Raw genomic sequence first — 25,176 nt, 5'->3', positions numbered from 1 at the left:
TGATAAGTATTATGAATTTGAATATTCCGACTTAAATTGATTTTTGATTAACTAGAAGGTTAACCGAAACAAGCAATAATCAATATTTATAAAATAACCTCCAAAGGTTTTTTTAATATAAATATCCTTAAATTACGAATTACCTGAAAGCAACATCCATGTGTCATTGAATTTTGTTTTTAAAGGTAAGCATTTCTTTCATAATGCCAGAGAAAATTGTAAATAATAAAGAAGAAATCTTGAAAAGTAAGCATTGTGTGAAAATTCACCTGCTAAATTGATCGAATAGTTTCCACCATGTATTGGCTATAAATACCCCTTAGACACTTGTTCATTTCCCATCAATTGCTTAAACATATTTGCATAGCATTATAGATATTTTCAAAACCATGATGGAGGTTGCCAAGGTTTTCCTAGCTCTTACTTGTCTCATGGCCTTAGCCTTGGTCCTCCCCTCCCATGCCCAAGACTCCCCTCAAGACTACCTCAATGCTCACAACACGGCTCGTGCAGCGGTCGGTGTTGGCCCCATGACTTGGGACAACAACGTAGCTGCCTTTGCACAAAACTACGCCAATCAGCACATTGGCGATTGCAACCTCGTGCACTCCGGTGGACCTTATGGCGAGAACCTTGCAATGAGCAGCGCTGACCTTTCGGGAACCAACGCCGTGAGGATGTGGGTTGATGAGAAGGCCGACTATGATTACTCCTCTAACACTTGTGCACCAGGCAAGGTTTGCGGGCATTACACTCAGGTGGTTTGGCGCAGCTCGGTTCGTCTCGGTTGTGCTAAGGTAAGGTGCAGCAATGGTGGAACTTTCATCGGTTGCAACTATGACCCTCCAGGCAACTTCGTCGGGGAGAAACCTTACTGATAACATCTTTTGCTTTAAACCCTTCCGAAGTCAACTTATCTTATAACAAATAAGCTATGTAATGAGCCCTAGCTGCTTCATGGCAGATAAATATGAAGGAAATGAAATATTTGGAGTTTCATTCTATTATTTAACTATGGCTGTGGATTGAATGAAAGATGATCAACTATCTTCTTTGAATAGTTTGTTTGTTTGTTATCTTTCTCCCTTTTGATGGGTCTCTTTTGAATGGAATTCATAACCATGTATGCATGCAGCTAAAGTTGGCGGCCTAAGAATTAATATGGTATAACTGATAATCAGCTACATAGGGGTCTCACAATTCTACAAGGCCAACGTTCAAAAGAGACTCATGAATTAACCTATTGACCAAAAGAAACTTGATAACAACTTAAATTGTTGAAAAAATAAAGACTGAGATAACTAAAAATTATATATTCAGAGAAGCAAACTATTTTGCTGATAGTCTTGCAAAAATAAGAGTGATAAGTTAGTGTTGATTGGGTGATACCATTAGATGTTTGTTGATGATTGAAACTATAAGATATAGTGCAACTTTTCTGGCAGGTCTTATTTTTTTATATTTAAGAGTTTTTTTTTATTAATGTGACCAGTTCTATGAATCAAGAGTTTTAATAATAATACTATAAATATGATAAATTTTCAAAACTTTCCTAAGAGTATATGAAAAAGTTCTGTGAGTCAATTATGTTTATAATTTAATTTTTTAAAAGAAAAAAGGTGTTTAAGTTTTGGCTTGCAAAAATATATATCGTTATCATTATGATTGTTTTTTACCGAACTCATTTTATCTTATGGTTAAACTATCAATCTCATCGTTATTGTTATTTTTCCAGTGTTGAAATTATACTATAAAGGAAGCTACAGAAGTATGGGTTAGAATTTAGACTACAATTTCCTCTTATATTCCCCGTTGGAATTTATTGCCAATTGCCAACAGAGAAAATCCAAAAGGGACCATTGATTATTTTTCCTTTCACAACCAAAAGGAGACATTTTTGAGACAAAAACATAAATTGTTCCTCACCTCTCTTTCGGTACGGATTGATTCCATCAGACTGTCGACGACAAGGCAAGTCGTCAGGTTTTTGCATACGACACAACGTGTAACATACAATCACAAGCATGGAACACACTCCTGTAGTGGATCTTATTTCATTGTAGTGTGTTGCTATGTGAACTCTGGAATGTTTTTGGTCAATCTGAGACGACATGTCTATGCCTTTTGCTTTCCTTTTGAGGAAGACTTAGACTTCTAGTAGTATTAAACTTGCTTTTTCCATGGGGAATCAAGACTCCCAAAAGTGTTACTTTAATTGACTTTGTTCCGGCTGTGTGGGACTCAGATAGGTGGGCTCCTTATGGAGCCTCTCAAGCCTTGGGCTGGGTGCAGTGGCAGAGTGGCTCAGAATCCAAAATTGAGAGGGAGTATAAAAGATCTTGGGTTGGTTTTAGAAATTATAGAACGATTTTATTTTATTTTTATTTTTCAATAATAAAACGATTGTTTCACTTTTTGAACAGAAACGACGAATCGAACACATAAATTTTAGTATCTTTTGATTTATTATTTCTCCTAAATAACTTTTTTTTTAACTTATTCAAGTATTTCGGAAGCATGAAATGAAGTTCTTTTCATAAGAATTTTATATTGAAAGTGTTGTTAATTAATATACAATATCATATACGCCTAATTTTACTAAAGTAACACAATTTGTTCTAACAACATACAAATTGGAGGGCAAGAAAGAGAGACTTTGTCATACCAATCCATAGTGAATATGGTCTTAATCTTACTAAAGTAACACAATTTGTTCTAACAATATACAAATTAAAGGAAAAGAAAGACTTGTCATAACGAGTCATTGTCCTATGATCTTATTTTACTGAAGTAATTAACACAATTTGTTCTAAAAATATACAATTTAAAGGACAAGAAAGAGACTTGTCATGACAATTCTTTGTCACTATGTTTCCTAGTGGAACTTTATATATTACAAATTAAGACCTAGATTAAGGAACAATTTACTTGAAATAATTAAATTCTTTCTTGGTAATATGTGATAAAATCGTAAAGTCTAACCACCCAATGCCTAAAGGCTTTTTTAACACAAGAAAACATAAATTAATACATCCATTATGAACAAACCCATCGTTCAAAGTTAGTAGTATCCTTTAAGGGGAGTGGTGAAACACTTTGCTTTTCCATTTGAAAACCTTAAGGATTGACATCATGCCATATATTATTATCATAAAGGGAGAGGGGGGAAGAGCAACCATGACAATCAATTAATTAGGAGAACATCATTTTCCACAAGGGAATATGCAAATATGCATTTTGCCAATGGCCATAAAATAAGGAATTTTACATCATGAACAATAAGAAACATGAAATATAGGAAGTTCAATGCATTAGGCAAGGGAGAGTAATTGAATTCAGAGGAAGATTTGGACACATAGGTATTATGGTTTTGAACATTTCATTTAAAATTAATTTTTGATTAACTAGACGGTTAACCGAGACAAGTAATTAATAATCAACAAATAAATCACTTTCAAACTTTTTTTTCTTTTGTCATTGTTTTGTCGGATTGAAAAAGAGAGGCAATTATAATCTAAGTACCATTTGCAACAACTGCATATGTTATTGGTTTTATTCTAGGGAAAGCTTACAAATAATTAAAGAAGAAATCTAGAAACGTATGCATTGTTTGAACATTTCAATTGCCTAACTGATTGAATATTTTACACCATATATTGGCCATAAATACCTATCAAACACATGTTCATTTCCCATCAATTGCTCAAACATATTTGCATTGCATTATAGCTACGTACAAAACCATGGAGTTTTCTAAGGCTTCCCTAGCTCTTACTTGTCTGATGGCATTAGCCTTGGTCCTCCCCTCCCATGCCCAGGACACCCCTGAAGACTTCCTCGACGCCCACAACACAGCTCGCGCAGCGGTCGGTGTTGGCCCCATGACTTGGAACGACACCGTAGCTGCCTATGCACAAGACTACGCTAATGAGCGCATTGGTGACTGCAACCTCGAGCACTCCACTGGACCTTATGGAGAGAACCTTGCAATCAGCAGCGGTGACCTTTCGGGCACCCAAGCCGTAAGACTGTGGGTTGATGAGAAGGTCTACTATGATTACGACACTAACACTTGTGCAACAGACAGGGTTTGCGGGCATTACACTCAGGTGGTTTGGCGCAACTCGGTTCGTCTCGGGTGTGCTAAGGTGAGGTGCAGCAATGGTGGAACTTTCATTGGTTGCAACTATGATCCTCCAGGCAACTTCGGTGGGGAGAAACCATACTGATAGCAACTTTTGCTTCAAGCCCTTCCCAACTCAACTTATCTAAAAATAAATAAGCTATGTACATGTATCGTTGGTGACGTGCTCTGTTGCTATTACACCACTTTATTTTCAGTTCCCTATGGCTAACCTCTCGGCTCCATGTCAAAAGGTTATTTATTAAGCCTCTCACTGTACTTTTTCAGTGATATCAATAAATTATCTTTGGATGAGCAAAAAAAATGTACTCTTCTAAGGGCATTGAGAGAGGACGTACAAAAGATCTTTGAGTTGGTTTTGGAAACCATCAAGAGATTTTATTATATTTTAAATTTTTTAATAATAAAAAATAATATTTTATTATGTGAACATAAGCAAATGGCTAACCATGTAAGTTTCAGTATCTTTTGGTTTACTTAATTTTTCTGAGTTTTACTTTTATTGTTTTTAAGTAATTTTACAATAGCAAATTTCTTCTTTCTTCTTGTTTTATCGAAAAAATGCAAAAAAAAAAAAAAAAAACAAACAACCACTATCTCTCCTAAAATAACTTTCTCAGACTTATTCATGTGTTTGGGGAGCATAAGTTTTATAGTCTTTCAATATGATTTTTATATTGAAAGTGTTGTTAATATACAATATCATATATAAGCCTAATTTTACTAAAGTAACACAAATTGTTCTAACAATATACAAATTGAAGGACAAGAAAGAGACTTGTCATATCATCAATCCATTGTGACTATGTATGGTCTTATTTTACTAAAGTTAACACAATTTGTTCTAACAATATACAAATTGAAGGAAAAGAAAGACATGTCATAACAATACATTGCGAATATGGTCTTATGTTATTGAAGTAATTAACACAATTAATTTATACTACACTTGACAAGTCCAAAGTCCACATGCACCAAGACATTGTGAATGTGATCAATTCCAAGGCAAAGGTTAATCTCTAAACAATTTTAGTTTGGTTTTTGGGTAGGAAAATAATTAATTTGTTCAAAAATTAATATGTTGTAATTAGGTCTTTTGGCCCAATCTCCTTTGAATTGTCTTATTGTTGAATTTTCTTCAACATGTCACCATAGAAATGAAATTTGTTACGCAAATAGTTCGTTCCGAAAGCATCAACCAAGTTGTTGATATATATGTCTTCAACTACTATATGAATTTTAGTTCAAGTAGCCCAAATTGTTCTTAAAATGCTTTAAAGGTTCACATCCTTTGGTATTTGGTCTACTATATATAAGCACCTAAACAAAATATCTTTCCAAGTGGGATTGGCTTTGACTTCTCGAACATTAATATAAACAAACAATAATTAAAATTTTTATTTCATTGGTTTTTTTACACTCTTCATCGTTCTTAATGGGAAACTTCTTTTACTTAACCAGTTTTTGACAATATCAACTTATACAACTTACTAATAAATAGGATTATTATCTTATAGAAAGACATCTATTTATGAAACAAATATTACAAAGTTGACATTAAGTTATTAAATTCATTTATCTAATTAAACAAGCGCATGGCAATTTTATAAGTTTGAGATTTTTTTTCAATTTTACTCAAACCAAGCCATTAAAGTCTTACAAATTGCGACAATAATGCCTAATTAATGTCATTTATAGTACTCTTGACAAGTCCAAAGTCCACATGCACCGTGACTTTGTGAATGTGATCAAATCCAACGTAAAGGTTAATCTGTTGACCATTCTAGTTTGGTTTTTGGGTACGAATAATTAATTAGTTGAAAAATTAATATGTTGTAAGTTCAAGTTCCTTTGAATTGTCTCATTGTTGAATTTTCTTCAATGTGTCACTAAATACATATATAAGCCCCTCAAGCTCTGTTTCTTTCCACCATAACCAAAGCTTTCTCTTAATTTCCTTCGTAGAAAAACAAAACTCAAAATGGGGATGAGTAGAATTTCTCTGGCAATAAACTTCTGTCTCCTTGGCCTAGCAATAGCCCAAAATTCCCCACAAGACTACCTCAATGCTCACAACTCTGCTCGTGCAAGGGTCAATGTCGGTCCCATGAGATGGGATGACAGAGTGGCTGCCTATGCAACAAACTACGCCAACCAACGTAAGGGAGACTGCAGACTGGTGCACTCTGGCGGTCCTTATGGCGAGAACCTAGCATGGAGCAGCGCTGATCTTTCGGGCACGGCTGCCGTGAACTTGTGGGTGGCGGAAAGGCCTAACTACGATTACAACTCTAACTCTTGTGTTGGTGGGGAGTGCAGGCACTATACTCAGGTTGTTTGGCGCAACTCAGTTCGTCTAGGGTGTGCCAAGGTACGCTGCAACAGTGGCGGTACCTTCATCACTTGCAACTACGATCCTCCAGGCAACTATGTCAATCAGCGTCCTTACTGATTTGGGGATTCTCTCCAAGTTAACTTAATCTCTAAGTAATAACAAGTTATGCTACTGTGAGAGCTTTGGATGTTAATTCGGATGATAAATAAAATGTCCATCCAAAGAATATGGTTATGTGGGCGACACCATTAATTACTTATGCTTGATTTAAAATTGCATTTCAATAAATTTTTAAGACAAAGTCATCAAGGAAACTACACAATATTTTCTATTTGGTTCTATTCAAATTCATCCATATGTCAACATATTATTAAATTTGGATGAAATTTATTATGTGTATATCCACCAAAGTGTCACGTGTCAAATTGCGTCTATATTACATTCAAATTTTAATGACATATTAATGAATAAGTTTTTCAAGTTAGAGATAAGAATGAAACATTATGAAAAAGTCAAAAATTAATTATGTAATTTACTCGTAAAATGTATATAAAAGATGAAAGTATTTTTCAAAATTAAATGGACATGTTTTAGCGAGTGATAACTCCAATCTGTTTTCATTAAGCTGTTATGCATTCATATCCGAATTTGTTTAAACAAATTTTCTCTTAATATATAGAATACCTTGTTTTTAATTTCCTATAAATACCTATCACGAATTTCTCATTTTTCATCCATCACCTTCAAGCCATTGTCCTAGAGAACCTAGCCAGAAACCAAAATGGCGTGGTCCAAACTAGCACTTGCATGCCTCATCATCGCATCCTTTGCGTTGCCTTCCTTGGCCAAAACCTTGAAGCAAGAATTCTTGGATGCTCAAAATGAAGCTCGAGCTGAGGTGAACGTCGAGCCAATGGCTTGGGATGCCCAAGTGGCCGCCTACGCGCAAGAATATGCGAACCAGCGCATTGCGGATTGCGACCTTGTTCACTCAGGGGGTCCATACGGAGAGAACATTGCATGGGGTAGCGATGACCTTTCGGTCGCGGATGCCGTGAAAATGTGGGTCGACGAGAAGGTCTATTACGATCACGGCTCGAAGACGTGCGCCTCAGGCCAGGTTTGTGCCCATTATACTCAGGTGGTTTGGCGCAACTCGGTTCGTTTAGGGTGCGCCAAGGTAAGGTGTGACAATGGAGGAACTTTCATTACTTGCAACTATGACCCTCCTGGCAACTACATTGGGGAGACACCTTATTAAGATTAGCATCGAGTACCTAAGGATGCAATTCACCAAATAAGCTTAACATATCTTGGCAGAAATTAAAAAAAAAAATTCTATGAAAATTATTTTTAGTGTATTAGATGTAGCATTTAGTGGCAATTTAAGAGGTCTGGCGTTTAAGGTTTGAATCTGCTCTCCTTAATTATACTTTCTTATGAGTTACATTATATGTAGCATCTCCACTTAATTGTCGTTAACAATTAACATCAATAAAGTTGCACATTCATTAGAAACAAAAAGGTTTCGAAGCTTGCCACCAGATTTTCACCACTGGTTTAAGCAATAAAACGAGGATGATCATCTGTTACATGATTAATTTCTTATGCATGATTGCTTTAAATAATGGAAGCTGCCGCCATTGCAAGTTTGCAAACCCGAAATTTCTTTAAGGCCTTAGGCGGAATTGATGCCATTGCAGGTCCAGCCCATAGTTCCGTAGCTTAGTCTAGCAGCATGCCCAATTGCATTGCCTTACCTGAACATGTGGGCCACGACTCCCTAAGATGGTTTTAGACCCAAAGCCGACCGAGCTCTGGACTTATGTATTGCAAAACCGGCCGCTACATGATCAGCAAATGCAGGATGACTGAATTAGATATTTGCCTTCTCAAATCCGTATGTTAGTTGCCCTTGAGCAACTTGGATGTGCACTTGCTAGCATGGTAAGTATATAATCAACTCAATTTGTACTGCAGGAATGAATTGATTCAGATTTTGCATAAGAAAAAAGAATGATCAACGTTCTGAATTATAACTTACACCTCAACGTTTCATCTTAAGGTAATAGAACACTATAATACATGGACAACACTTCTAAGAAAACTTCACTTTCCCACGGCATATTGCACAAGTCATTTGTGATTCTGCAAGCTATAATAGTTCAACAGTTCTACATTACTTCTTGACCAAAAATTGTTTTCAAGAGAGCTCAACTATCCTTGACCGCTTTTTGGATCGATGCTTTCTTGCTGCTTCACTTATAGTATGGTCTTTGCCTGTGTTGGATTTTTCAAGTTTCCTAGATGTTTCATTATCATCATTACCATCATTCTTGCTTTCCTCATTGTCATCATTGCTATCATCACTGCTATCATCTGATTCTGTTTCACTACTACTACCAGCCAAAGTAATTGCTGGCTGATTACCAGCAATTGCAGATTCAGCAGCAGCCACAGCTTCAGGAGTGTGAAGATCAGCTACACCCAACATCAAATCCTGTTGTACAATATGCAACAAAAAATTTATAACAAATTCATACACCACCCGACTTCCACATTTCAAAAGAGAGTGTTACCATTTCAATGACTTCAGGTTCATTCCCATTGAGTACTTCAATATCATATGCTTGAGAATTATTCTACATTTTGATCAATAAAACGATAGGTTAGAGATTAAAAGAGCATATAGGCATGACCAATATTCGACTAAAAAAGTTAAAACAAACCTTTGCATCTAGCTCCAGCCTTTTATTAGCTTCTGCCATGACTCCCAAGAAATCTTTCACTTTTCCCAAAACTGCAAAACTCAGAAGGAAGATTTCACTCCTCAAGCTACTATTGGACTCTGATAGTTTCAATCTCATATGCCAAAAAAGAGAACACTACCAATTTATAGTTTTTCATACTCCTCAAGAACCTCAAGGCTCAAACAATGATCATAAATTATAATTTCATCCGAAAACTACAGATTCTTTAAACAGGTATAGTTACAAACACAGGCAGAAAAACTAGTAGCATCTAACAATCTATAAAACCCAGAAATTTCCAGATAAGTACTTACAAAACATAAATAAAATAAACTAAAATTCAAATAGCACTAAGATGGGATTACGGGATATAGTTTACGTTGGCTTTTAGGAACAGGAGTGATGCTGGGTTTCTTCGCAGGATCACGGGACTCAGCGGACGAGTCCTTCTTGTTTGTAACAAGAAGTGCAGATTCTGTTGTACAGGTTAAATACACAAAACAAGTCAGATGATGAAATTTCAATCGATAGAAAACAAACTTCTGCAGAAATTCACTTTGGTCGGAACAAGAAAAGAGGCGTATGTATTGTACCCAAGGGTGAAGTACTGGAAGTCTTGTGCTCGAAGCGTAAGAGATCTTTGCTTGTGCTACCCATCTCTCTCTGTGTAGTTGCGGACTTGCAGGACAACTGACAAACGGTGCCGAGGTTTCAGGGCGGATTGTAGGGCTTTGTAAATTGAGTTTTTCAGTTTGAAGTTCTTGTTTTTTGTTTAGCAAATCCCTTGGTCCGTTCTTGATAGGCCTACGGCAAACCTCTCATAGGCCGATAAGGCCCAAGGGTTTACTTTTTTGCTAGAGGAGGTTGACCCAAGGCGGTTGGATGGTAATTCTTGAATTTATAATATGAAAAACACAAAAAAAAAAATTGACATATATGTATATATACACACAAAAATTAATTTATACAATGAAATATACAAAAATTTCCATTTAAAAGAATAGGGAATCAAACTTGAATTTTAACTCTTAACTCAAAAATCCGAACCCTTCTCAATCTCGAATAAAATTGATTATTTAAGATTATATATATATATATATATATAAGTATTTGAGTCATATTGTAACATTGTAAGTTGTAACTAATTCATTTAAGAAAGAAGTAAGACCTTGCTTCACTTTTGAGGATTAAGATCCTTTTAGTCAATGAAACTTCAATGTAATTAGAATGAAAATCACAGTCTTGGAGAATTGAAAAGATTTTATGTATAATAATTTTAAATAAATTTTACATACATCTTTTGTAATATGATTTTTCTCGAAAAAATTAAAACAAAAAGCTATACTAAGACAATTTTTTGGATTAATACTTAGGAAGGGAGCATTCCTTGGGAAGATTGTTTTGGAATCTCTGGTTATCTTGGCAGTAGTCATAAACCATGTGGTATTTCCTAACCCATTTGAACCATCTCTTCTGGACCCTGGTCAGAGTGCTGAACCTTGGTCTGTTCCACCAATTAAGAGAGCTATCTGCCCTACAAAACCTTGGGTTCCCTTGCCAAACACAGGCATCGATCTTGTAATCCTTGAATGAAGCTATGAAGGGACCCTTGGACCAATCGATTTTCTCGAGACCTCCACGTGTAGCCCAGCTGCCCCCATTCCATAGGCTGACTTTGATGCTCATCGGCTGCCACCTAGGATATGCCACTCCCTTGTCTGCATGGTTTCTATATAATCTAATAGGAATTGAATCCACCATAAACCTGAAAAAGAAGAAAAATACTATACCACTTAGATGAATTATGATGAGCAAATGTAATTCGGATAAAGATATAACACATCTGTTAAATTAGAAGTATCTTGAACATATAAATATAATCCGTTTTAAAATTTTAATATAACTTACATTATCTGATAAAGATTCCACAATACTGAATATGTATGAAAATCTTCTGTTGGATCAAACCATAAATAAATTCTCTCTTCTCGATTGTCAAACCCATCTGCATAAATATTTGTTTGAACTATATATGGCTGACCACTCACATTGCCAAGAAACTCAATGTCTATCTCATCTCGATTAGGCTGATCTGATGTCAACTACAATGTTTGCCAAAGTAATTTAGATAGTAATTGAACAAGAACAAAGGAGAAACACTGAAAATGGAGAAACAAGAGAGAAGATGCTGCTTACATAATAGGCTAACACAGTTCCTGCAGAATTGCCAGGTACTAGTTTAATTTGCATGTCTATTCGACCAAACAAGAACATCTGGTTTGATGCAAAACCAGACCCTGTACCGATTAAAACGAATAAGAAATATGAACACTGGAAAATGGAAAAATTACAAGTTTCCAATTTTTTCCCCCATCATACCAGATTCTTGATCAAGTTTCAAGCTTCTTTCCCTGCCGTCAGCTGAAGTGTTTACATGACTAGGAGCCCACATCACAAAAAAGTCATTGCTGAAATCTCCGGTGGAAACAACTGAAGCTATTGAAATTCGTAAGAGATTCAAGAAAAGAAGGCTGATAATGAAGGCTAAGAGGTTGAAACATTTAGACATGGTTTCTTTCGATCGACGGCTATAATATCAGATGACAGGTTGCTGCAGGATACATTTATGTATACTCTATATATAGGTATTGCATGGAATTGGAGTGAAAATGTGAACAGGGAGGCAATGTTTTGTCTAAAGCAAGAATATCTTTAGGAAGAAGCAAAGAGGAATATTAGGCTGTCAGGATGTTGCATGATCATGAGTTCTTAAGGAGTTTGCTAGGCTTACCATTTTTCTAGCCGGGGCTGTTTGAACTTCTATTAGAATGTGATGACCAATGTACCACATTAACTATTTTTTTCTTTAGGGATGCAAGAAGTCAATTACTTATAAGGACTATATATGCATAATTAAAATTTGTAAGGGCACTATATGCCTAGCTTTGGGAGCACCCTTAGGGTTTCTTAACAAGAACCTTTTATCTGATAGGTTAGCAGAAAAGTTTAGGAAAGTCAAGAAAATGACGAGATTTTGCTTTCTTTTCTCCTGCATTTCTTTTTAGAATAACTTGGTCTTTCAAGCTACCCTTTTGTGCTCCTCCCTAGACTTTTGGGTTTATTCCTTTCCTCCTTTTGTATGGGGGGTGTATGGTTTATGCCAAATATACCTGGCAGTCATTTTGGTTGTTAGGTTGGCAATGGATTATCTTTAAAGCAAGTTTAATCAAAGCAGAACATAAGAAAATCATTACTAATGTTACTGCAGTGCAAGCTGATTGATCCATTAGGTTTTTATCAGCTAATCTTCTGTCAATGAGAACATTCAGCATCATGAGTTTCCAAAATGCTTATTCATCAGAAGCAAAATTGGAAGTTGGCTAACTGTTACTTAAAACCCAACTTCAAATCAGTACCTTTTTAAAGATAAATCAATTACCACAAACACGTTCACAAGCAGAGTTAACATATAAAGAGAATGCTTAGATAGATGTCAAAGTCTCCAAGATGGTTAAAAATGGCATGAGGGATGGATCATGGCTGAAAGGAAACTGCTCGATAAACTATTACTCGGGACAAGTTGAGCCCATTGTCTGCCCCATGGAAATATATGCCTGTAAACATGAATCTTTAGGCCGAAGCTTGTCCCCAAATTTCCTTTCCTATTGGCTAAGGTAACAACTGTTTTTTGAGGTTCAAATTTAACCTTTCCATGCAATAAGCTGTTCGTGTTTTCCTGGTGAAGAAGGAAAAATGCAAGCTCATTAAATCTGGGTTGCTGTCGTACTGAGAAGAAGCCTGTCGTTTACATAAATAATAGATTGTTTTTAAGCTAATGTTGCCATGGCGTGGTCCTGTGGTTCTGTACCAGGGGACAACCAGGCCCAAAGAGAGATGACCTTTTGTGGTTTCGATAGGCCTAGAGAGTGGAATTATCAATGTATTGCCATGTGTATTGCCATGTGGATGTGTGACTATTGCAAGTGGGATCATATGTATCACATTCAAAGTATTAAAAATAATATTTAATGATAATGATAATGATGCTAATCAATGTATAACATTCAACCACTTTGCCAAGCAAAATTCACTTTTGACAAGGAAGAGAAGACTTTCAGACTGACCCGGCGAGATGAACACTCTTTTTGTCACATGTATTTATTCATTTTGAAATGTTTTAAAATGAATTTTTTTTTCATTTTTAAATACTTAATATTTTTATTTTTCATATTAAAATAAACAATTTTATCTTAATTTCTGTAAAAAAAAATTAGAGACTGAAAAAGTATATTTTAGATGAAAAAAATAAAAGCTTTTAATTATTAATATGCATAACTCAACTTTAGATGACTTGATAAGTATTTTTTTTTTAGCTTCAATTTACACCAAATCATTAACCCAATGATATAATCATGTCACAAAAGATCTCTTATCCACATTGTTACTCACATAGTGTTTCAAAAACATATAATATAATTAAATCAAATCATTTTAATAGTTGAGTTTTTTAAATATATATAAATGTATTAAATTGGAAATTTTTATTTGCAATTAAAGGTATTGCATTTGTTAGACAACAATTCAACACCCACAATAATTTGGGTAACCAATGCTTTTTTTTATTTATTTATCAAGTTAAAATTGTTTACACTCTTTATAATTTCATTTTTTTAGCATAATAGTTTATATATATTTTTTTATTAGTTCTTTGTGATTAAATTTTATTTCTAAAATAGATTATATAGTTAATTTATTATAATAAAACTATCAGTGATTTAATAAATCAGATGGTAACATTTTGTGTTAAAAAAAATATGAGCAATAATTTAATGGTCTTAAAATAGAAAAAAAAAAATCATTTTCATGTGAGGGTCCGAAAGTAAATCTAGGAGTAGAGCGATAGTGGTTGAGGCCATTGTCCCCTCCGTGTTGGATCCGGTGAAAGCAGTGAGAACTGGTGAAGACTTCCTTTACCATACCTTTTCTCTTGAAACCTTCTTGTCTTTGACAACTTAGACTGTGCTGTATCTTTTGTCTGGGTCTCTCTTTCTCCAGGTATTTCTCTTGCTTTTTATAAATTTCCTTTCTTCAAGGAATCATTTTGTTGCGTTTTGTTTGAATCTTGGTAGTTTGTTCAGCTTAAGAAACTCCCTTATTCATAGCTTTAGCATGGATTCCGTCTTTGGTTCCTTTGTTTTTATGTTTGCCTGCTGTTTTGGGGAAATGGGTTTTGTTTGTGAATCGCAAAATTTGAGAATTTTACGTTCAGGTTTGATGCGTATTGCTTCATTGCGTTATTTTCCTTTTGGCTAGGGCTTCCATGGGGTTTCCACTTCTGGGTTTCCTTTCATTTCAGCAAATGCGCTGTCTTTTTAATAAAAATATATAAATATTTAGTATTTTTTTATTGCTTGGGATGGCGATTTGAACTCGGTGCATTTTTCAGAAGAGATAGGTATCATTAGATTTCCTGTTTCTTTAATTAGAAAGAAAGGGGTTTGCTTCATTTGATGAGGAACTGTTATTTTCCTGATTTATTTTATGTAACCATAGTATTTATCCGTATCTGTCTTCTTTCATATGCTAAAACATTCTCTGTATTATATTAGAAAATAAAAGAGTTTTGTATTCCCTCCCTTTGTTTTTTATTTATGGGAATCGATCTCTGTTCGGTCAATGTCATGTAAGGTGCCAAGATCAAGACAAGAGGAAAGAAAAAATAGTCTGGATTAGTTTGGATTCTTTGATTGTCAAATGGGATTACTTGATTCTATAGCAGTTTGGTCATTCAAAAGCTATGGAAATAACATGAAAACCTATTTGTTTACAATATTGAAATTATTTGGACGAGCAGAAAGAGAGATAGTAGAAAACATGTATGGCTGCTTGTAGCAGAGTCAGGATTTTCGACATGTTTTTATGTTCTCTTTCTGTTTCTTCTCTTTTGAAGGGGGTTCAGGATGTATCAATGGAAATGTTAAAAGCACAATCTTCTAATATCCTTCTCCCAACTCCACCCCCTATTCCAAAGTTGCCTGTGTTTCTGGCATTGTTGGGTGGGTACTGGGTACTAATGGGCTTTGGAAACAGCCGGTTTTCAGTATATAAGAAAAGAAGCTAATCTGATAGGTTTTCAAAAGGTGACGAAAACAATTTGGAAAGTTTGCATTTTTTTTATTTTTGGATTTTTCACATTTTCCTTCTTGAAAAGGACAATTCCTCCCCAAGAAATCATTTTCAAATCTGAAATTGAACATGTCATGTGTTGTTTGTTTGTTTGGCCTTAACTTGTTTTGACTCCTAGTTTCACTAATTCAAGAACAAGTTCACTTTTGCTGTAAGGATTTTTAAGATTCCCTTCTCTTCCTATATTTTGCCAAATTAAAGTGGAGCATGATTTCAGCTAGTTGTGGTATTGTGGTCTCCAAGTCCATATTTCTTCATTGTTCTTAATTTTATATTACTAAAGTCTAGACTTAGAATGCATTACTTCTGAATTGGTTTATCTCAAGGATATTGTTGGGGTTTGGGCTACACTATCATTTAGGTTATGATTTTGGTCACTGGAGTATGGATGAAATTGACTTGTTTCTTTCTTTACTTTCTTTTTATGTTTTGAAGAAAAAGAGTAATTATGAATTATGATTGTTCTTCAGATACACAATTTGCCTTTTAAATGGTTGATTAGTCTTTTTTAATCATTCAGATTATATGTTTTATCCTAGGCAGGATTCAGGCAGTTACTTGATATATACAAAGAGAGAAAGGAAATCAGAGTAGGGATCTTTGGACTTCCATCATGTTCAAGAGGTCACCTAGTAGAAACCAAAGATCCAAAAGTATCAAGACAAAGCATGTCCTTCAGATTTGTCTGCTACTTGGGGTCTGCTTCTGGTTAATCTACCAAGTCAAGCACTCCCATGATAAGAGAAAAGAATTTGATGAGAAAGATGCTAAAGCCTCTGTGAAAGCACAAAATGATGATGTGATTCTAAAATTTGGGAGGAAAGACCTTCCTCACGTGGAGGAAGTGTCTAAGAACTACAAGCATGAGGAAGAAGAGGAAGAAGAACATGGAGTAGAGGAGGAACATAAGCATGATGAAGAACTGGAAGAAAAAGCTACGAGGCTTGAAGAAGAGGAGCAAGAAGGAGCAAGCAAACACGAAGAAGAGGAGCTGGAAGAAGCAAGCAAACACGAGGAAGAGGAGCCGGAAGAAGCAAGCAAACACGAAGAAGAGGAGCAGGAAGAAGTGAGTAAACATGAAGAAGAAGAAGAGCAAGAAGAAATGCGGGAAGATGAAGGTAACAAGCATGACGATGAAGAGCAAGAAGCAGAAATTAAGGATGAAGAAGTAGATGATGAGGGAAGAGGAGATGATGAGGTAGATGAAAATGAGCAGGAAAGAGCAGATGGTGATGCTGATCGTGAAGAAGAATTTATAGATGAGGAGAAAGAGAGAGAAGCAGAGGGTGATGATAAAGATAATGAGGAAAAAGAAATTGAAGAGAAAGAGGGTCAAGAAGAAAGTGACAATTCAGCAAATGATCAGAACCATGATGGAGGTGGAAGGAATGCACATGAGGCTAGAGAGGAGCATTACAAGGCAGATGATGCTTCCAGTGCAGTGTCCCATGACACCCAAATTATAAACTCTGAAGCCGATAAATTAGATATGGAAAATTCTAATGACAACTCAACAATGAATGTTTTGGAGCAGGAGAGCAAAGACAATGCAACTGAGGAAACTAATGGTGATGAAAACAAGTCAGAGTTGAAGGTTGATGATGGTAAACACTCTGAAGATGGTAGTTCATTGAATGTCACAGACACTAAAGAAAATGATCATGAGACTGGATCATCCAACTCTGAGCATATCTCTCTTCCAAATACAACAAACTCTACTGTATTCACTGACCAAGCAAGCAATAACTCTACTGATGTGAGTAAAGAAACAGGCAATAAGCCTGCAGAAGTGAATACAGAAATGCCAGATTCATTGCAGGATGGAACAGCTACCGTTTTGGAATTGACTTCAGCTCAAAATACAACAGAAGATGGTATGGTAACTGAAGAAAAACATGAAGAGCAAGCCAATGAGAACATTTCAAATAGTGAGCAGCATGATTCCAACATGGTAGATTCGAGTAAAATTGAAAATGTAGATTCGGCCACGAGAGATTCCTTTAATTCCTCTACTAATGCAGAGTCTGGAATGTCAGAGGATATGACCAAGGTCAATGCAACAGCTGGAGGGGATAATTTTGGGTCTTCCATGACTAAGGAGAATACTGATTCAACTCAGAATGAGAAATCAGGGGGTGACAAAGAATCAGGTGGAACAGATGAAAGCTCAGACACTTCCTTCTCTAACGGGACAGTGGATCAAGGCCAGCATGACCCCATTGATTCTTCTGACAATACCCTCTCTCAAGAAGAGAAAGATGTTCGTGTCGATCTGAGTACATTGCCAGATATCAGAACAGAAGGGAGCGACAATGAAGATGCTGCAGCTGAATGAAAAATCTGATTCTATGGTTGTTCAGGTTTTGTGAATGCTCTAAAGTTATCTTTGCACTCCATTTTGATACATAGACAAGTACTGTTTTTTAGAGTGCTTCTTGATTGAAATATCAAACTGTTTAGAGAATACGTTTTCAACTTTGAAGTCAAAATGTAGGCTAGATGAATGTTGTCAGTGGGTTCAATCTGTATAATGTATGGCAACTTCCTGTATGTCAATATTTTTTTTTTAATTTTCTTGTTCTAATTTCTGACATGGCTTAATGTGTGACCAGAACTAGTCATTTTCTGATAGCAAATCCGAATCACATTTATGTTGAATGCCTCAATGAACATATGCTCTGAATGCTGACTATTGACAAGCATTTTATGATGTCTTTGAATCCAATGTATGTACTCAAGTAACCCAACCAAAGCAATCCCATACTTTTCTGTAAAAATGGGCTAAAGGGTACATTGAATGTCAGAAGTGGGATTTGAACCCACGCCTTCTCACGAAGACCAGAACTTGAGTCTGGCGCCTTAGACCACTCGGCCATCCTGACCTCTAGTGGCTGTTGTTGTCTTCTCTCAAGATTCGTAGTCAATAAAACACAACCTCAAATTGTCAGACAAGCTGTTTGGGAGGGCAATAGTGTTAGTGATGGCATAAACTTGTCCAAATCATCCAATTTCTGCTTCTAATTGAGGCCACAAATCCAAGTTTAGAGACTGATTTGCAGCGGAGCAGATTTAATCTGAGATAATTTTCAAGTTACCATATCCCAGCACACTTTATTTGCTTTTATATTATGTAAAACAAATCAAATCTATCCACTATGGAAAGTCCCAATCATTCTTTAAATTGAAGCATCCTTCTGTTTTAAACAAGTATACGAAAAAAAAAAAACCATTATTCTTGTAGTGTCACGTAAAAAAGGTGCTTAAATTGTTGACAGGACATGCTACCTCATTCAATCCCGTTTTAATTGCTCGACAGAACGACATAACACAGGCATGTCCGGACGATGAAAAAGAAAGCTTAGGTGAATCTGTATGTTTATCAGGAGTAGCTGCCTTCCCTCTTTGGCAGATGAAAGAGACCCAAAGTATCTCTCATCTCTTAAGAGAACTGCATACCCTGATCTAGGCTGAAACAAAGCATACATGGATAGCTAGAAGCTGAAGTACCCTAGAAATACTTCAATTTCGTTTACAGTAGCCAAAGGCAAAAAAAAAAAATGAGGAAGATGTCAGATTTCATTCTGCTTTCAAGGTTCCTTGAGGTTGATGTGAATTCCACTGTGCAACAGCATCCATATTATTGATGTGCCTGATCAACATAAGGAGAGTTTCAGTGAAGTATAATTGTGTATGTTGAAATTTTAAGATGGTCATCTAATTTAAAATTAATTGACAATAAATGAAAAGATTATTATTATATTTACATGTTTAAGATACTTCTAACTTAACAGAACTGAGGTTTTTTTTTTCATCGTTTCAATACTCTCCATCACGTGTCGAAAAATGAATATATCATACGACATGAATCGTCGTCAAGGGAGGCTTACAGAGACTACTGCATCAGTTGCTCTGGTATCATGTTGAATTTCTAATCACAAAATAAAACTAATTTGCAATAAATGAAGACATTTTTGTTGTGTTTATATGTTTGAGATTCCTCCAACTGAACACATCTGAAATTTCTTTTCTCATCACTTCAATAATAAATCCCCCTCTCAAACAAACTGCCATGGCTACGGCATAGATACATTAGATAAAGAATAAATTAAAAGGACAAATGTTGATTCAATCGTTTAATATGGACAGACACAATTTCACTATAAGGGTCAGAACATCGGGTAAGAAATTAAATGAAAAGAAAATCACTGAAGATACTGACAAGTTTATTTTGTATAGGCACTCAAGCATTTGTGTCATTGGTTGGTGTATAATTCTCTGCTTAAAGAGCAGATTCAAATCCTCCCTCTTCCAATTATAAAAAATAAAAAAAAAGTTTATTTTGTATAATCTATCTTTACCAAAATCTTACAGGGCAATTATTGTAGTAGGTCTGATGATTACTACAGTATTAAGTTCAATTTTCAATTTCCAAGCTGCATCATGCATGAGGAACAGGCTCATAATTTTGGGAAGAACTGAGATAAGTATTCAAACAGAGAGGTGTGAGCTGTAAGGCTCTGGTACTATTTGCTGATAAATGTCAGGAGAAACTGATACCTGCAAAGAAGCTAACAGCTGAGAGATTCCTGACGGTCGTTGTACCATATATCAGGTATTCAGTCAAGAAATGGACAAAGGCATACACGAATGACAGAAAGGTAACCAAGTAGAGGGCCTTGTTTTCAAGGTTAAATGCACAGAGATAGCACAACGTGCAAGTGAGCAGAGTCCAGATGCCAAATGTCCTTCCATGGACTTCAGTCACTGTTAAAAGAAATGGAGAGAAATTCTGAATAAATCCTTGACCAAATTGAAACGAGAGATAGAATTGCAAATTAATGATCAGAAGGAGAAGAAGCTGGTAACCTTGGGATTTGGAGTAGACACCACGATGGAGAGACCGAACGTTGAAGAAACCGAGCCAAACTGAGACTAGCCGAAGTGAACCCACCAGCATCAGCCACCAACCTAGTGCCTTCATTTCCAGAAGAGAGAGATTGGCCTAATTTGAAGCTTTCTTCTCTCCCTTGACCACACTCTTCCTCTTGGTTAACAGATGAACTTTAGCCTAATCTTTGAGATTACAATTCGTTGACTCTGCGGCATCTCCAATGAATTTAACATTTTGCTAGAAGGAAAAGAAAGATGTTCATAGACTCCAAGCTCCTATACTTTTAGATACCTATTTTCTTCATACTTTTAAATTTTTATAGAAATTAAGATAGAAATTATAATTTTAATTATTTTACATTAAAATAATTAAGATATAAATGTTTAATGTTTTTTAGTATAAAAAATATATTTTCTAAACCCAAGGAAAAGTATCCATTTACTCCAATTGGGTGCTCTGCAGACATTCAAGATGAGGAAGGTCTGTTTCACTGTTGGCCTTGCCTAATATTCTTATCTACATTCATAAATATGAAACCTTCAGTTATAAAGGAAATTCATGAGCATTTAGTTCCTCTTTGCTTGCAGTTGCAGCAAACAAAATTTTTCAACAAATGTTAACAAAAATTAACAAATGTTACCTATCTAATAAATGCTGCATTATTAGAGAGAAAAACAAGAACTACCAATGTTTAAAGATTGAAGTTAATATTTGGCTTGCCAGTCTACTTCAACACTAATTTTTTTTGGGAAGAGTCTTCTTCAACACTATTATTATGAAAGGAAATTGAATACTATTTTTATTATTTTATTTAAAATGATGAATTAAATTTATCATTTTTTAAAGGAAATAAAAAAATGGTGCATTTGTGTCAAAATAACACATGAGAATGAAATTCTCATAATGTACGTAATAAAATTGAAGCTTAAGAAGCGTCGTACCAACAAGATATTGAAAAGCCATATTCGTAAAAAAATATCTGTTAAACGATTGAATTCGTAATATACATTAACGATATTGACTTGTTATTCATTCTTTATGAGATCTTTAATAGTCAAAATCAAATTTGAATTAACATTTGGTTTATCTGTTTTTATTTGAATTATCTGTGCAACGGTTTTTGGCTATTTATAACCAAAATTACTTACAACATCTTTCACACCATGCTATTGATAAATCCTAATAAACACCTTATAATTCTGCTTGATATATCGAACGGTTTCTGAGTTTGATCAAGAAACCACATTTTAATTTCTTATAAAAATCCCATAATTCTACTTGATATTATTTTTCTTTGATATTATTTTTCTTTGAATGGATATGATTTTTACTATCGTAACTTTTAATTTGATTTCGAAGTGATTACAAATTAATTTCAACAAAAAATAAAGGAATATTGTACAGAATTTTTTAACTTTTGAGTATTTTATGAATCAGATTAAAAAGTATAATGATAAATTTGATTCATAATCTGTCGAGTATAATTATCAGCTTTGACATGGATCTTTGCATGTAATCTAGTGAAAATATTTTTTTCTTAATCTTGCTTTGACAAGATGACATAACCTAAATTAGGTTAATTAATATTTTAACACTCCCATTAATTAAGTTATTTATTTATCCTTATCCTTACACCAACAATATCACCATGAACATGAATCTATAGGTTTCAATTCCAACATAGGATTCTCAGACAAAAGTACAAGAATTGAATAAACAATGAACAAATATCACTAATCACAAAGGAAAATTAAAAGACAAAAAGAAAAAAGCAGAAGAATCCGGCCTTGTCATTCGCACTGTACAAGAACTAATGGTTACATATCCAGCTCAAAAACTGCTGTTAGTTATCTGCCGAAAGAATCCCAATCCGAAAGAAACACCTAACCAGCTCATCAGTTATGATCCGACAAACCCTAAAACGACAAACTTCCAATGGATATTACACGACAAAGTTTTGAGTTTGCTGCCTCAACTCTTTCCTTAGCTTTTGAGAGAAGGACCGACAAGCGTCCACGCTTAGATCCATGGCCGCAGCCAGTGCCACAAAAACTGCTGCGTCCTCCGTGCATGTCACGTGCTGTACACCTACTTCCACTTCCGGCTTGCTGCATTTCCCCGCACCTTCCACCGTCGACGACATCACGAAGCCACCCCTGTACAAACTCTGCGGGGAAAGGGATGCCGCGAACCCGAAATCTGACCCTGATCCCGATCCGGGCCTTGATCCGGAACCGAAGTCGCAGCTGCTTTGTGGGCTTGTCGATGGGGTTGCTGCTACGTTTGTGGTCATGTCCATGGTGAATTTCCCGCCAAGTTTGGTGCTGAGGATGGAACTAGCGAGGGTGGCGGTTGTGGAGGTGGCGGCGATGTAGTCGTCGTGGAAGAGGTCGAATCGGTATCCGAGGGCGTCGGTGAAACCAGGCTCACGCCAGGCCTCGAGGCGGCCCCATGGTTTCCAGGTTCCGCATCCTGGACGGAGAATTAGCCATGCACCGGGGTTGGAACGGCTAACCCTGTCCGAACCAGGGGATGGGACAAATGGGGTCACCATTGATGCCATTGCTACGGGAGAGCCTGACAGGTCGTGGACTGTAATCGACCATCCTTTTCGTTCTTTGGAGGATTGATCTTTCTCTGTTTTCAGAGAAGGTAGCCAATTTCTTGTAGTGTTTGATTCTGGCAAAGATGATCTGCGTAACCAAAAAAAAAAACATTTAGAAACACTTTGACAAACAATAAATTAAAAGGCAAAGTCAAGACTTTTACTGAAGTTGTTTAATCTTAATGCAAAAGAAGATCTTTCGAACTTTATATATAGTAAAAAAATCACTTTTTAAGAATGAGAAATGTCTAGCAGTCACGTTTTACAATGTTAATTCCTTTTATCCTGAATCTTACTTATCAGCCAAACATAAAGGAAGTAACAGAGATCATGAGGAAAAAGCAGCTAACCTTGATCCTAAGTTCCGATCACTTGTGTTCCTGAAACCAAACTTGCAAGTGAAAACGGCCTGTTTAAGACCGCCTTGAACCTGAAAAACCTGAGGACTACACTCAGGCTCCCCACCGAACTGGAACACGAACCTCGGATCAGGTTCAGTCCTGACCGTTAAACACAACTGTGCAGATGATCCATTCTTGTTGCTTCTATTTCGGCCTATAGCAATCCACCCATTATGCACAACAGACGGCCTCGATTCCGCTCCACGTAGATCCAACGGTACCGAAACCTTCCCCAACAACTTCCCATATGTCAATCCACAGCTACTGCCATCAGGGTCTGCGTAAACCTCGATAGAAAGTTTATACGATGAACTCCCTCTCGAGACGATTCTATCGATCTGGGACTTGCTCAGACTGAAACACGCGGCCAGAGATTTTTGAAAAGAGCTGCTGCTGCTACTGCTGTTGCTGCTGTCTTCTTGCGATTGGATAAAAGCGATTGTAGCCACTTGGTGAGGGAAGTTCTTGAGTTTAATCTTGCAATAGCACGAAGAAGTAGAAGGGTGGATTCTTGACAGAGAAGGCTTCGTAGATACTGGAAATTTCAGGGCCAAATTTCCCACCAGGATCCGTACAAAAGGACACGGATCCATTGTTTTTCTTTTCCCTGGTTTTGGTGTGGGGTTTGGGTTTTCTCTCTTCTTCTCCTTGTTGCTGCTGCTGTTGCAGCTTGTGAATTACTTGGTGTTGAGGTTTTGGGGCCAAAACAAAGAGTTTGCCGACCAAACCATTAAAAAGGGGTGAGGGCAAACGTAGAGGTAGAGGTCTCTAAAAGCAACAGAAAAGTTGAGAGAGAGAGAGAGAGAGAGGGGCTGAGAAAACAGGCTGTAATATAGCTGGGTTGCTGCTGACAAGGGAGAATGATGTAGTGAGGTCAAACTTAGCGTCACGCCTTATGATCAAGCACTTGACAATCTAAATTCAAATTTTATTATAAAGTTTTCTAATTAGGAAAATAAAAATGTGAGAAAATTCTTAATTGACATCTCAGTATTTTTCTGTAAACAGCTAGCCAACCCTTTGCTTAGTCAAAAAGAAAGCAGAAATTATAGTCTTATAAAAGGAATATATAAATGGTAATACCACCATAGCCATCTGGATTTATAGACTAAATTGTATATAATTACGTGTATTAGTTTAGTTTAGAGCTGACAATACGTATTTTATAATTGAATACCCTGCATTCTTGGACTTAAGATATCTTATAGTTAAGTCTAAATAAGTCACTAGGTTGGATAAATTTGTATAGTGACCATAAGATATAAATTTTAATTTTATATATTAAATTTTAATTTATAAATTATTTTATATTAATATGATATTTACTAAATTTCATTTATTATCTTTAAATATGATTTTAAATGATCATACAAGTCAAATAGGAGTAATGAATGTAATTAAAGAGGATATAATAAATTTTGGACAATGAAATTCCATCTAAAAATCAACGGATCTGGTGACTCGGGAGACCCAGTTCACGAAAAACCCGAACTAGGAACGGCCTTAGGCCATCACTTCCCTCCCCCCTTCCCAAATCAAGATAATGGCATGCAATGGGGAGTTGATTACAAAGACATGAGCTGGCACACAATGCGCACGTACACTTAAAATGCCAGCGAGGAGCATCAGTGTTCAAAAAAACACACTATGCTAATCCTTTGTCGTTTTACTTTTTCTACCTTTGTCGTTTTCCCTTTTCTACCTTTGTCGTTCTTAAACCTTTCTTTCTCTTTAGCCTTTGCCCCCGCGTACGAATTTATTATATTATTAATATAAGGATAAACTTACTTATATTTTTGAATTTTTTTAATTAATATAATGCAAACAACTAAATTATTACAACGGATAAGATTATTAATTTTGT

At 35.8% G+C, this 25,176-nt stretch overlaps 8 protein-coding genes, 1 non-coding gene and 1 pseudogene across 11 annotated transcripts; 5 read left to right on the top strand and 5 right to left on the bottom strand.

The window, feature by feature from the left end:
* LOC108660581 (pathogenesis-related protein 1-like) lies at window positions 344–1,060 on the top strand. The gene has a single exon (XM_018114714.1). It carries the CDS (start codon window positions 390–392, stop codon window positions 876–878), a length of 489 nt encoding a protein of 162 aa, XP_017970203.1. The 5' UTR covers window positions 344–389; the 3' UTR covers window positions 879–1,060.
* On the top strand, window positions 3,744–4,229 carry LOC18607285 (pathogenesis-related protein 1). The gene has a single exon (XM_018115152.1). The coding sequence runs from the start codon at window positions 3,744–3,746 to the stop codon at window positions 4,227–4,229; it is 486 nt and encodes a 161-aa protein (XP_017970641.1).
* LOC18607284 (pathogenesis-related protein 1) lies at window positions 6,092–6,783 on the top strand. The gene has a single exon (XM_007041360.2). It carries the CDS (start codon window positions 6,126–6,128, stop codon window positions 6,594–6,596), a length of 471 nt encoding a protein of 156 aa, XP_007041422.1. The 5' UTR covers window positions 6,092–6,125; the 3' UTR covers window positions 6,597–6,783.
* LOC18607283 (pathogenesis-related protein 1A) lies at window positions 7,227–7,892 on the top strand. The gene has a single exon (XM_007041359.2). The coding sequence runs from the start codon at window positions 7,261–7,263 to the stop codon at window positions 7,738–7,740; it is 480 nt and encodes a 159-aa protein (XP_007041421.2). The 5' UTR covers window positions 7,227–7,260; the 3' UTR covers window positions 7,741–7,892.
* LOC18607282 (unconventional prefoldin RPB5 interactor 1) lies at window positions 8,455–10,029 on the bottom strand. Its single transcript, XM_007041357.2, has 5 exons — window positions 9,823–10,029; window positions 9,609–9,704; window positions 9,209–9,279; window positions 9,059–9,121; window positions 8,455–8,979 (listed from the first exon to the last, which is right to left on the bottom strand). Exons 1-5 carry the CDS (start codon window positions 9,884–9,886, stop codon window positions 8,683–8,685), a joined length of 591 nt encoding a protein of 196 aa, XP_007041419.1. The 5' UTR covers window positions 9,887–10,029; the 3' UTR covers window positions 8,455–8,682.
* Window positions 10,486–12,059, bottom strand: LOC18607281 (probable xyloglucan endotransglucosylase/hydrolase protein 10). Of its 2 annotated transcripts, XM_018115074.1 has the most exons (5): window positions 12,021–12,059; window positions 11,609–11,725; window positions 11,426–11,526; window positions 11,138–11,331; window positions 10,486–10,994 (listed from the first exon to the last, which is right to left on the bottom strand). In XM_018115074.1, the coding sequence occupies exons 2-5, from the start codon at window positions 11,679–11,681 to the stop codon at window positions 10,592–10,594; spliced, it is 771 nt and encodes a 256-aa protein (XP_017970563.1). In that variant the 5' UTR covers window positions 11,682–11,725; window positions 12,021–12,059; the 3' UTR covers window positions 10,486–10,591. The 2 variants fall into 2 exon arrangements, with proteins under 2 accessions (XP_017970563.1, XP_007041418.1); XM_007041356.2 differs by lacking the exon at window positions 12,021–12,059 and having other exon boundaries at window positions 11,609–11,999.
* LOC18607280 (myb-like protein X) lies at window positions 14,080–18,077 on the top strand. 2 transcript variants are annotated; one of them, XM_018116305.1, is made up of 2 exons: window positions 14,080–14,284; window positions 15,959–18,077. In XM_018116305.1, exon 2 carries the CDS (start codon window positions 16,029–16,031, stop codon window positions 17,748–17,750), a length of 1,722 nt encoding a protein of 573 aa, XP_017971794.1. In that variant the 5' UTR covers window positions 14,080–14,284; window positions 15,959–16,028; the 3' UTR covers window positions 17,751–18,077. The 2 variants fall into 2 exon arrangements, with proteins under 2 accessions (XP_017971794.1, XP_017971795.1); XM_018116306.1 differs by having other exon boundaries at window positions 14,082–14,284; window positions 15,955–18,077.
* On the bottom strand, window positions 18,214–18,297 carry TRNAL-CAA. The gene has a single exon. It is a non-coding gene; the product is annotated as a tRNA-Leu (tRNA).
* On the bottom strand, window positions 18,574–20,589 carry LOC18607279 (annotated as a pseudogene).
* LOC18607278 lies at window positions 21,956–24,127 on the bottom strand. Its single transcript, XM_007041353.2, has 2 exons — window positions 23,262–24,127; window positions 21,956–22,999 (listed from the first exon to the last, which is right to left on the bottom strand). The coding sequence occupies exons 1-2, from the start codon at window positions 23,903–23,905 to the stop codon at window positions 22,249–22,251; spliced, it is 1,395 nt and encodes a 464-aa protein (XP_007041415.2). The 5' UTR covers window positions 23,906–24,127; the 3' UTR covers window positions 21,956–22,248.

This window comes from Theobroma cacao, chromosome 2, assembly GCF_000208745.1.
Source record: "Theobroma cacao cultivar B97-61/B2 chromosome 2, Criollo_cocoa_genome_V2, whole genome shotgun sequence".
NCBI classification, from domain to species: Eukaryota; Viridiplantae; Streptophyta; class Magnoliopsida; order Malvales; family Malvaceae; genus Theobroma; species Theobroma cacao.
The sequence above is the reverse complement of the archived record's forward strand: the minus strand, read 5'-3'. Positions and strand labels throughout refer to the sequence as shown.